At 64.4% G+C, this 12,525-nt stretch overlaps 1 protein-coding gene across 4 annotated transcripts in view; it reads right to left on the minus strand.

The window, feature by feature from the left end:
• KDM4B (lysine demethylase 4B) overlaps window positions 1–12,525 on the minus strand; it is a 135,793-nt gene that overhangs the window by 4,112 nt on the left and 119,156 nt on the right. For all 4 annotated transcript variants that reach the window (XM_040629523.1, XM_040629522.1, XM_040629521.1 and 1 more), the window contains 8 exons: window positions 11,391–11,511; window positions 9,105–9,283; window positions 6,658–6,880; window positions 5,362–5,438; window positions 4,984–5,039; window positions 4,644–4,752; window positions 517–702; window positions 274–438 (listed from right to left, as the gene is read on the minus strand). In XM_040629523.1, coding sequence (XP_040485457.1) covers window positions 274–438; window positions 517–702; window positions 4,644–4,752; window positions 4,984–5,039; window positions 5,362–5,438; window positions 6,658–6,880; window positions 9,105–9,283; window positions 11,391–11,511 — 1,116 coding nt within the window. The remainder of the gene's footprint in view (window positions 1–273; window positions 439–516; window positions 703–4,643; window positions 4,753–4,983; window positions 5,040–5,361; window positions 5,439–6,657; window positions 6,881–9,104; window positions 9,284–11,390; window positions 11,512–12,525) is intronic.

Consider the following 12,525-nt stretch of genomic DNA (forward strand, 5'->3'; position numbering starts at 1 on the left):
CACCCCCCCCCCCCACGCCACGCCTGGCACGCTCATCCGTCCTAACTGCTGGGTGTTGGCGGCGAGGAGGCAGGTGGCGTGCTGGGCCTCAACTCCTGAGGCGAGCGTGTGGGCGCCGGGGCCTGGGTGCGTGGGGCCCCCTGGCTGCAAGCTCGTCTAGAACCGACTGCCCTCGGCCCTGTGTCCGCAGAACCAGGCGGTGCCTCCCCTGCAGGCATCCCGGGCAGCCCCTCGGGCCACCTCCCCGCTCCCGCGTCGCCCCGTGCCACTCACGGTAATGCTCTCCGGGTACAGGTTGTCGCTGTAGGACCCGTCGTCAAAGTTCACTTCGTAGAAGGTCTGCGTGCTGGTGCCGATGACCCGGCAGCGGTAGTACAGCCCGTTGCGGTTCTTGGTGATGACCATCTGGCCCAAGGACACGGCCCTCAGGAACTGGACCTGGCGCGGCAGGGACACGGCTGCGTCAGGGCGCAGGCAGCCGGCGGTGGGGCGGGCGGGGGCGGGCTGGGCACTCACGGTGTGGCCCCCTGACTTGTGCTTGAAGCAGGTGATGGAGACAACGTAGGGCCAGTCGTCAGGCTCCATGAGGACCCCGGCGGCGTGTGCGCAGGTCACGTGGAAGGAGGTGGAGCAGTGCTCACAGGAGCACTGGATGCAGGCGCCCGACACCTTCTTCATCCGTTTCCGGCAGTACACGCACTTCTGGGGGGGGCACAGGCAGAGAAAATGGGGTTGGGAGGTCTCCCCGGGATGGCCCTCGAGACCCAGGGCTGGAAGGCAGCGGTCCCCGCGGGTGGAGTGGGGGGAGGCACGGGGGGCAAAGCCCACAGAGCTCCACGTGGCCGGGGGTTTTGACCTTGGGGGAGAGCCCCCCAAACCCAGCCAGTGGCTTCCCCCAGGAGCACTTCTGGATCCTTCTCCACACACCCTCTCTGCAGAGTTGCCTGGAACAGGCACTGAGAGCCACGCACGGAAGCCTCACTCGGCCACAAACAGGGGCGAGGCACCGACAGGCACTGCTCCTGGGGACGGACCCTGAGCCCACGACACTCAGGGAGGGAACTGGACACAGAAGGCCATGTGGTGTGAGTCCATGTGTGTGACACGTCCAGAACAGGCTCCTCCATGGACGGGAAGGGGGCTCGTGGGGGCTGGGGGCTAGGCGGGGGTGTGTGTGACAGCTGATGGGGACAGGGTTTCTTTTTGGATAGAATGTTCTGGAACGAGAGCATGGTGATGGTTACCCAACTCTGTGAAATGTACTAAAAGCTACTCAACTGTACGCTTTAAAATGGGAAATTCTACCTCGATTTTGAATATAAGGCACCGTGTCGTTGCCTCCTCCACGAGGCTGCTCCCCACCGCCCCCCCCCAGAGTCCGCGAGGTGGGACAGCCCTACCCCCCAGGCCTGCTGCGCCCTCACTCTGAGCATTTACTAAGCGGGCCTTTATCGCTCTGTAAACCATGTTCAAAAGCCAGATAACCAGCGCAGCAAAGGGCGCCGCAGGAGCGCGGCCGACGCCGATCGATGGCAATGAGATCTCATTATTAAACTGTCAATACCTAATCCCGCCAGCCTGCAGGGACAGGCGTGGACACGGCAGGCAGGGCGGCATTAACCCTCCAGCACGGGGCCTCCTCGCACAGGCGGGGAGGCTCACAGCAGCCCCAAGGCAGGGAGCGGAGGTCCCGCCACAAAGCCAGTGGGGCATCGAGCAGCGTTGCCGCACCCCCCGGGGCAGAGCCGGGCCGGCCCCACGGTAGAGACCTGGGGGAACCCAACGGCTACATTTGACGGCACAAAGCACTTCAGCCTGCGGGTAGTGACCCCTCGTTCTGAACTTCCGCACCAGTGAGAATGCGGGCCAGGCCCCCGCCGCGCCATCTGTCAGGAGCCCCTGGTGCTGGGCATCTGGGTCTCCCCTGGAGGCTGCAGAAGGGGGTGCAGGGGGTGTGTCAGACGTTGGTGCAGAGCAGCGGTCTGGGGGGGCCGGGGCCACAGGTGGGTGTGACGCTGGCCGGGGAGGCTGCTCCCACCTGCAGACACTCTCCCCCATCACACATGCACACCAGGTCCCATGTCCTCAGCCTGCCTCTCACGCCCACCCGCCACCCTGCTTTGGCAGATGCCTGCCTCCCTCCTCACGCTGGCTGATGTGAGCCCCTCCACCTCAAAGTAGGGCCGACAGGAGGGCAGGACGGATTCAAAGCACCTGCCCCCCACCTGCCTTGCCTCCACCACCCCCACAAGCTGATCTTTCCCACTCGGGAGACCCCGCCAGACCTCAAAGTTCCTCTGGGGATCATCCCAGCCTGGTGACGGAGGGAGCACGGGCGCGGATCGGGCTAACCCGAAAGCTCATCTGGACACAGCCACGGTATGGACGGGGCCGCCCCCGCTAGCCAGGACACCTGCAGCGCCCAGGGCCAGAGGCAAGTAGTCATGGGGACAGATGGACGGAGATGACCAGGAGTGACCATCCCTGAGCCTGTGGCCAGCATGTGGCCCTGGAAGGTGGGCGGGTGGCTGGGCAAGCAGGAGTTAACTGCTGGCTTCCTTGCGAGGCTCCATTAGGCAGTACAAGTGAGCCTCGTGTAGAAGGATTTTTAATTCATCGTTACAAGTGCTGGTAATGAAGAGGCTGCAAGCTGGAAATGTCAGATGATCCATAAAGCGTCTGGGAGGGAGGATCTATCACGGGCACGGCGCGCCGCACCATCCCTCCACCTGAATAATGAAGCCTTTTACGGCCGCGCTCCTGGAGGATCACCTGCAGGCCACCGGCCTCTTCCTAATCACCTGTCTGCACCCGGCAGGGCTGGCGCCGGCCACCGCATACTCCGCGGCCAAGGCCCCCCGCCCCTCCCACACGGGCTCCCTCCGGCTGCCCCACTCTGCCAGGGGACCCCGCACCTGTGGGCTCCAAGCGCCATGTCCCCACAGGACTCCCTGAAAGGCCTGCTGGCCGAAGCCCTCTCTGCCTCCTGCCCGCCCGCAGCCTGGAGGAACAGCACCCTCAGAACGCCCACGGCAGCCGGCAAATAAACCAGCTGGGCAAAGCAGCCGGTGCTGTCAGGTGCCACGACACACGTCCCTGGCAGAGCCCCACACGTCTGCAGCAAAGCCGTGAAGTCACAGCAAGGACGGGCCTGAGAGCAGGAGCTGGTGCGCAGATGGCTCAGCCCGTGCCGGGCGGTCGGGCCCAGTTACTGCTCGCCACGCAGGAGGCCACGGCGGCCCAGCGTACAGATGGGAAGGCCGAGGTCCGCAGAGGCCAAGGGATCTGTCCAAAGTCACGTGGCTGGCCGGTGGCGTGTTCACAGTCACACTCTGCCCACCCCGCCTGCTGTCCCAGGGGCTCCCCCAGGGTAACCATCACTGGTGAGAGGAAGTGGTGGGAGCCCCTCGAGGCCACGCTCCACCCGAGGCGAGCTGTGTGCTCCTTGCAGAGGGAAGTGCAATGGGCGTCAAGAGGGGCCTGCTATAGAATTCCTACAGCTCCGCAGCAAGAAAAAGAGCAACCCCCAATTTAAAAATTAGCAAACGACCTCAACAGATATTTTTCTAAAGAAGACGACAGGTGGCCAATAGGCACGGGGGAAGATGCTCACCGTCCCTTATCGGCAGGGAAATACGGATCAGAACCACGACGCGATACCGCCTCATGCCTGTCAGGACGGCTAAGATCAACACCGCCAGAAACGACAGGTGTCGGCCGGGACGCGGAGAAAGGGGAGCCTCTCACACGGCTGGCGGGAGTGCAAACGGGTGCAGCCGCTCTGCGAACAGGCCGGAGGGGCCTCACACAGTGAGAAATACAACCCCCGGGGGCGCCAGCTGGCTCAGGAGGTGGAACACGCAACGGCTGGTCTCAGGGTGTGCGTTCGAGCCCCGAGTGGGGTATAGAGATTACTTTAAAAAAATGTTACAAAAAAACAGAACCACCACACGATCCAGTAATTCCACGGTAGGGGTTTACCCAAAGGAAATGAAAACCGCATCTCCAGAAGGTATCTGCCGGCCCGGTTCACGGCAGCACTGCCCACGGCGGCCAAAACACAGAGACAGCCCCGCGCCCACCAGGGGAGGAACAGAGATGGGACGTGTCCACACGATGGAATATTACTCAGCCACAGGAGAAGCAAGTCCTGCCATCGGCAAGCACACAGACTGGCTGTTACGCCCAGAAGAATACATCCTGCATGACCCCACTCAGAGTCCAACTCCCGGACGCGGAGAGCAGAAGGGTGGCTGCGGGGGCCAAGGGAGGGGGCCGGGCGGTGGCGGGTCAGTGCGTGTAAAGCTCTGTCACGCACAAGGAGCAAGCCGCGCGCTCTGCCGTCCCTACGACGGCGTGCCACGGTTAGTGACGCTGCCCGGCGCAACGGGAGGCTTGTCTGAGTGCCGAGCTCACGGTAATTACACAAGCCCAGGGCAGGGGGAGGGCAGCCTCCCCTACACGGGAAGGCACAAGCTGCACACACTGCTTGGCTGTGCGGCGGACGTCTCTGCACAGAGACCCCGGAAGCCAGGGGCCTGCTGCGCCTCTGAAAAGACATTGGTTTGGCCGAACTGCAACCAACGGCCTCTGGCTCCCGGGTGACCACCCTGCACCCATGGGGCAAGGCGTCGGGCACCTACCAGCTTCCACCGCTGCTCAGGGATGGCGCTGATGTCCACGGGGTGGCGCTCCATCACATTCAGGAAGCGCACTTCGGGGACAGCGATGGCACAGATCACATGGATCCACCTGGCGGGGGGCGGGGGGGCAGAGGGGCAGGCTAGGGTGAGGACTCATGGGTGCACCCCACCCCTGGGCCCTCGGGTCATCTCACAGCTGTTGCCCCCCACGACCCCTGTGCCGCTGGCTGGTGGGGACTTACAGGACCTTAAGGGACATTCTGGGCCAGCGGCTCCTCCTGGTCCCCCCACACGCCTTGGGCCCAAGGCCACACACCCAGGAGGAGCCCCTGCCACCCACCTCCGGTCAGTGGTCATCTGCAGGGCTCCTCCCCGGAGATTGCAAAGACAGCACTCCTGCGGGAAACGGACGACCACACGGTGAGGGGGTGCGGGGCAGAGCTGTGCCTCTCTGCCCTGGGGTCTGCTCTGGCCCCTGCCCGCGGTCCTTACATTTCAAACTAGCGGCCACGGCAGGGACTGGCCAGGGTTGGGGGGTGCACTGGGCTCTACCCCCTCGCTGCCAAGGTTGAAGAAACCGAGACCCAAGGAGGCGAGGCGGCCAGCCCGAGGTCACCCTGGGGACCAGGTCAGAGCCCGTGTCCCAGGCCCACCCCCCACCCCCGCCCCCAGGCCTCCACGGCTTTCAGGGCACCACCCAGCTGCAGGGGTGAGTTACCGCAGTCCAGGCATGGGCCGTGCACCGGGAACACGTCCAGCCTTCATTGACCAGCTCAGGGCGGATGCCGTAGCAACCTGCAAGACAGGGGAGGGAGCAGCTGAGACGGGCAGCATCTGTCGCCAGGCCGCATGCAGAGTCCACGGGGCCTTCTGGAATTCAGCGGCAGCATTTAGGGCAATTGCTCTCCCTGCTCTCTCTCCCTGAATCCAGGCCACTGCGCGCAGCAGGAACAGTCTGGAAATGGCTCATTTGGAACTCAAGTAGGGGGAAGGAGAGCAGGGCCCCTGCCGGGCAGCCCTTGCTGTCTCCAGTCTAGTTTTGGAGGCCCTGCCCAGGCTCTGCTGGCCGGGGGAGGCTGGGAAGCCGGGACAGTGACCACGGAGCTGTACACGACGGAAAGGGGGCCTCGCGGCTATTGCAGCTCAGAAGGCATCGTGGAGCCCGCTGGGCCCTGCGGTCAGGCACAATCGCTGCTCACAAAACCAGAAACTGGAGGCTCTGGGGGATCCGGGTTTGCTTAGGACCTTGGTACTGGTTTAGAAATGGGGAGAGGGCATCGAGGAGGGGGGTTTGGCCTGGGCCTGCACCGCCATCCCCTGGGGGCCCGCCCGCCCAGGAGCACGTCTCACACCTGGGCTCAGCAAGGCAGAGCAGCAAACAGGCTCCTAGCCAGGGGACAAGATGAGCTCGGGGCGGGCCTCTGCAGGGGCTGTGTAGACAGCTACGGCTGCCTCGTCTGCTGGGCAGCCCACGGGGCTAACGGCTCCAGAGAGCTTCCTTCCTGGCCTGGGAGCTCCAGCTCGCACCTGCTGCCCCTCATGCCTGAGAAAGGGGCAGACATCCATTTTCCTGTCTCGGGCTACGTCGGGCCCTCAGGTCTGGGAGAGGGTGGTCGCCCATGGCAGAGAGAGATGGGATCCCCCGGACCACTCTAGAACCTCAGCTTTACCATCGATTCTGACCCCTGCCCCAAAGTGAGGATTTTAACAGTATCATAGCACTTTTAAATGAGGTGATGGGCACCTCGTTTCCTGCTACTGCTGCCCAGAGCCCTGAGGGGAGGACAGGCCTCAGTGGAACTGTCAGAATCAGCCAGGGGGAAGGCCACCCCATGACGCCAGGCACTGGGACCGCCCCCAAACAGCAGCCCGGAGGGAAGGGGCTTGCTGGTTCTGCAGACCCAAGGGGGGCCACCCGGGGAGGGGGCCACAGCATGAAGCAGGGGGGCCACCTGGGGAGGGGCCACAGAGCGCATAGCAGTCTGCCGCCGGCCCGGCCCAGCCCGGGACTCACTGGCGTGGACCTGCAGGCAGCACTTGGCGCAGGCGATGAGCAGACTGGTCCCGTCGTCACCGATGTAGGAGTTGGCGGGGAGGGGCTCCGTGTTCTCACCACCGGAAGTAAAGCACATCTCAGGGATCAGTGGCCGTGTCTTCTGGCCACTTTTGGAAGGAGGAGCAGCCGAGGGACCCTCCCCGAGGGAGGCCTGGGGAGCCTCCTTCTCGGGCTGTAGGGACTGTAGGAAGAGGGGGCCACCTTCAGTGGGGAGTCCAACATGGGCGGGCGGGCCACCTGACGTGGGCCAAGCAGGCCAGGCACTGTGGCCACCCTTAATGCCCTCTGCTGGCCCCAAATACCCCCCATGGTCTGTTCCTCACTCTCTCCTGCAGTTGCCCCCATCCCACACTCCCACCCCCAACCCTGACCCTCAAGAGATGCCCTCAAACACAGTCAGACCCTGTCCTGCCCCACTGAAAATCCCCCACTCAGGGTCACACTGGCATGGACGCTGTCCTGAGCCCTCATGCCCCTCCAACCACACCAGCCTCCTCGCTCAGCCTCCAACACTCCAGGAGCCAGGTACCATCCTGCCCCGGGGCCTTTGCATGTACCGTTCCCACTTCCAGGAACATTCAGATGTCTGCTTGTGTATGCTCTAGAGCCCAGCCCGCCCACAAGACCAGCGGCCCCCAGCCCTTCACCCCTGCTCTGTGTGTTCTTGTGATCCTGACCACGACCCGACACTGTGAATCTATACAGCGTGTTCTCTGCACCTCTGACATATGTCCCATAAAGGCCATACCCCAGTCCTCACTGAGCCCCCCGATTACCACCACATGAACACATTATGATGAAAACGTCCTGCCCACGGCACCCAGGTCGCACACCCCCCAGGCCCGTCTCTGGACACCCACAGAGCAGTGGCAGGAAGACTGCACCACTCCTGACCCGGGAGGGAAGTGCTCCGCTGGAGGCACCCTGCCTGGCACCTCGGGTTAAGGGACCAGCTGGTTCCCAAGCAGACAGAATGTGCAGGCATGACATCTGTCACCCTCATGGGACAAGTGAGGCTTGGTCCCTGACTCCAAGGGCTCTGACAGCAGAAACCCACCAGAAGTGTGGGCGTAATGAAATTTAGACACTAGACTCAAGGAGATTCACATCTCAGCCTGGAGTTCCTGACACCCTGACTCCCAGCAGCACTAAAACAGCCGTGCCTGGAGAAGATGTCCGTGTTCTGTCCTGTTTGCACACGTCTGCATGGAGACAGTGCTCCAGGCAGTGTGAAGCAGCAGTGCCTTTAAGACAAGCATGCTGCCCTCGGCTCGGGGCCCAGACCTCAGAGCCACTCAGCTAAGTGGGCACTAGGTTAGGAGCCAGGGACCCAAATCAACCGAGACGGAATCCCGTCTTCCAGAGACTCACGGTCTAGGAGCTGATAAACACAGAGCTGGAGCAAGAGCAGATGTGGGTAGGAGAGCCTGGGGTGTGGTGTGACGGGGACAGCAGGCCCAGGAAGGCTTCCTGGAAGAGGTGGCAGCTGGGCAGACTCAAAGAATGAAGAGAAATCTGTCTGGCAGGGCAGGGGGCTGGGTAGGTGGGTGGGAGGGACCCTGGGGGTCAGCACAGAGCACGTTGTCACGGTGTGTGTGGCGGGGGGCAGATATCAGGGCAGAGGAAGGCCATGGGAACATACTGAGTCTGGGGCCCGTGGTGACCCTGGTGGAGTCTGCAGCCAGGGAACACATGGCCAGAGTGGCCTCCCGAACACATGCCCGGGCCTCAGTGAGGCACCAACAGGAAGGACCCCTGCCAGGGGAGGGAAGAGCGAGCTAGAAGGCAGGCCAGGGTGGGGGGAGGGGCCACACGGAGGAGCCAGAGGTTAAGCGGGCAGGACCTGGTGGCTAACAGCATGAGACAGAGGGCGGGGAGAGGCCAAGTCCCCAACCTGGGAAACGGGACAGAGGGGGGGCCCAGTTGGGAACAAGTCAGTCCTGCTGGGTGAGGCCGGGCACTTGCCCTGGCCCCAGTCTGCCTCTCGGCTCCAGCCATCAGGGCCCAGCCCCGCGCTGCTCTCACTCCTGAGGACAGCTGTCTGTGCCCCTCCAGGCCAGGCCCCTCCCCTGCACGAGCCGCCCTGGTCCGGGCCCATTGATAAATCCCTTCCGGTAAAACTCGGAAACCGGGCTCTCTCCTCCCTACAGCCCTTCCAAGGGAGCCTTCGGCTTCACGCGCCCCAAAATGCCCCAGGCTCCCCCTCCTCCCCACTGCCCTGCGGCGGTCCTGAGCCCCACAGGCCGCCCTTCAGGCCAGGCTCCGAACTCATCCCACCATGGGTCCTCTGGCAAACAGCTTCTTGGTCTCCACCACCCTTCCCAGAGCGCCGTCAGGCGGAGCGAGTGAGTGCCCGTGTGCAGACGGACACCGCCCTGGGGCTCCGGGGCCAGCCTGGTGCTCACCTGGCTGTAAGGGTAGAAGAGGGTGCAGATGGCGCAGTAGGGCTCGGTCAGGGCGGCCGCGGCATTGAACTTCCTCTCGGCCTGGAAACTGGCAGCCTTGTTCTTCCACTGCAGGGAGAGCAAAGACCTCAAGGCCTCGGGGTCACTCACGTCCTCCTCCCCGGAGAAAGGGAAGGCTTCTAGAGGAAAACAGGAGGGCGGGAGGGGACGGAGAGAAACCTCGGCATGGCTGGAGGCCCAGAGGAAGCTGCCTTCCCCACCCTGCGGGCCCATTCCTGCGGCGAGCATTGGTGGGGACAGGTCCCCGCTTCCGCGGCTGTGGCGGGTCTGGCTCAGGCTCCCCGAGCTCAACAGACCCGAGAGAGGGCCATGGCCGGGAGTCAAGGAAAGGCGGTGTCACTCCGACGCACTCGGTGACATAGTGTCAGTAGAAAGATGGAAGCCACAAACAGACGTTCCCCCACCTCGCCTGTCACCTGTCCTGGTGGCCTCTGCTGGCCTCACGCACCAGCCAGCCACGCCCCAAGCCCCCAATGTCTCATTCATTACTGCATTTCCTGAGGACACGGGGCTGAGCTTCAAGGCCCCGCAGGAGGCGACCCTGAGAAGCGGGGTACTCGTGCCTGAGGCGCCAAGCTTCACAGCTGCGGGGCCAACGAGGCACGGTGGGAAGAGAAAGCAGACAGGGGCCTGGAGTCCTGGGTGTGGGACTTGGGACTCCCGAGAGGGAGGAGGAGGTCGGCACAGACCCCCGGGATGGATGTGCCCATCTTCTGAGGGCTGGAGGCGGGGCCTGGCTCGAGGGCTAAGACCGCTCTGTCTGAGGAGGCCCCACACAGGCCCGGGCCCTCTGCAGGGGACAAGAACTGCTGGCCTGCCTTCTGTCACCAAAGAACCCGGAACACGCGCTGGGCTCTGGGGCCCAGTGGTCTCACAGCAAAGAGCCGCAGCTTCACCGAGGGGCCCGCGGGCTGGGGGAGGGGGAAGCCCTGGAGGCACCTTCTGGAAATGATGCAAGATACAACAGCCTTTACGGGCCTGCAGGGCTCCAGCTGCGTCTGGCCCTCCCGTGAGCTCCCCCTACTCTTGGGGGCTCTGGCCCTGCGATCCCCGGCGCCTCCAGAACCCCTCCTCGCCCTAGCCCTCAGATCCGACTCAGAATGGAAGGTGCTCTCCAGACGATCTGTAAACTCCACGTGTGTCTTACACGACAGGCTGAAGCTGGCTCGGCAGGATTTCCCCAAGAGGCCGTGCCTCTGGCTCTCAGCGGCATCCTGGCCCCAGCTCCACAGCGTGTTTGTTCCATCCTCCCCACAGCCACCAAGGGCCACCAGGAAGAGCCCTGCTGGGCGGGCGGCCTGGCCACAGGTCAGGTCACGAGTGGCTCTGGGAGCAGCTGCGGCGCTGCTCCCGCATACGGGCATGGGGGTCACAGAGCCAGGACCCGTCTGCGGGGCAGTCCTCAGGCCCGCCCAGCCCTGTGATCCTCTGACTCTGAACCATTTCTCAAACCCTGATGCGGGGGTGCGGCCGGCACACGGGGCACAGGCATGGCCTCCGGCTCACTCGCTCGCTGGCCTGGGAGCCTACTCTGCACCAGGCAGCCCGGCAGAGCCCGTGAGAGAAGGCGCGGTCCTCGCCTGCCTGGGGGCCAGCTAGGGATGTGGACGCACAGGGGCCACGGAAGGGGGGGCAGGGGCAGAGGGCAGGCAGCCCAGGCCTGGTGGGGGGAGCTTGCGGCAGGAACAGAGTCCGCTCAACTTTCACCAGTTGAGCAGGGGCAGAAGAGGTTCCCGAGGAGTGTGAGAGCAGGTACGTGGGGGGGACGTAGGCACAAACAGCCACACGGGCCATAACCCAGCCTCGGCATTCCCGGCACCCAGCATGCGCTCAGCACCGCATGGCGCGCCTTCTAGACATCGGCTCCATTAACCTTCCCGGCAGAATGCCTCACAGGACTGCCAGTCCCTGTTTTCCAGATAGGGAAACTGAGGCACACGAAGGTTAAAGGCCCCCGTGGTCTTGGGCTCTGGGTGGCAGGCTGCGGTTTGAGCCCCCGTGACCTGCAGCCTGCCCCTCACAGGCCACGGTGTACGTCTCAGGCCCTGGGACCAGCCCAAAGCAAGCACCCCAAGGTGGGAAGCAGAGCAAATGGGGGTGGGGGCCACGCCTTGGGGTGTCTCTGTGGGACAGCCGGGGCCTGGCTGCGGGGAGCACTGCAGGCTGAGCAGGGAGGGGCTGCTCGGTCTGACATTCCGTGTGGGGGAGAGGGTCTGAGGGCCTCACCCTCGTCACTCGAGGCCTCCTGCTTGACCACCGTCAGCGGGGAGCGTGTGGGCGGCTTGCCCAGGGGGTGGCGCCGGCTCTTCTTGATCTCCATCTTCAACTTGGAGAACGCGGATGGCGCCTGGAAGCAGACCAGGGGGCATGTGCGGAGGGCATGGCTCGCAGGCGCAGCAGAGCCCGGCCCATCGGGGAAAAGCGGACGGCCTGCTCTTCTCAGCGGGCCTGTGTCGTGGGTGCGAGGCCCCAGGAGCCACGGTGGCACTTCTGTGACGAACCGTGGGGGCTGTTGCAGACGAGCAGGGCCGGGCAGGAGCAGGGGCAGGTGGGACCCCCAAGCCCCAGGGCCCTCCGCCGCAGCCTCCCTACCTGCACCTCGCCGGCTCCGCCATCCTCCTCGGGACCCGTCAGCTCCATGGGGGCCGCCTGTTCCTTCCAGGTGGGGCCCCTCTGGGCAAAGTGCTCAAAGGCCTGCTGGCAGGACACGCGGCCCTTGTCACACCCCGTGCCAGGCCGCGGCAGCACGTACAGCATGGGGATGATGGGGCGCGCCTTCACCTCTGGCTCCTCGCCAGGTGCCTCGGGGGGCACGACGTTGAGAGGTGGCGGTGGGAGGTTCTCCTCAGCTGGCGCGGGGCCCGGGGCCAGTACTGGGGGCTCCAGCGGGGGCGGCAGCCTGGGCGCCTCCTCGGCAGGGAACTGGGTGGGTGGGGGCGGCGGCAGCTGGGGCAAGAGGGGGTGGTGGGGATGTGGGGAACCATAGCTCTTCTTCTTCCTGTCGCTCTTGGCCTTGGCCGGCCGCAGCTTGCCCCTCCCGTCTTCTGCAGGGAAAGAAGAAAGACAGGTCAGAGCTGAGGCCAGCAACCACGCACTCTCCTGAGAGCCCCCCGGCCGAGGCAGGAAGTGACCTTCCCCCAAAAAACACACGCTTCCAGCAAGTTCAAACTGCTACCAGGTCACCCTGCCAGGTGGCCAGAAACCAGTCATGCCCAAGCCTTGGGGTAGCCCCTGGTCCCTGGCCTCCTGGTACTGCCAGGAGCTCCAAGGGCCTTCTGGAACTAGCAGTGAGAAAGCAGCTGGGAAGAGCTGCTTTGTGGTTCTGGGCTCCTGACCGGGGTTGGGGGGGGGGGGGGGGGGG

The sequence above is a fragment of the Ursus maritimus genome, unplaced genomic scaffold, assembly GCF_017311325.1.
Source record: "Ursus maritimus isolate PB19 unplaced genomic scaffold, ASM1731132v1 scaffold_14, whole genome shotgun sequence".
Taxonomy (NCBI): domain Eukaryota; kingdom Metazoa; phylum Chordata; class Mammalia; order Carnivora; family Ursidae; genus Ursus; species Ursus maritimus.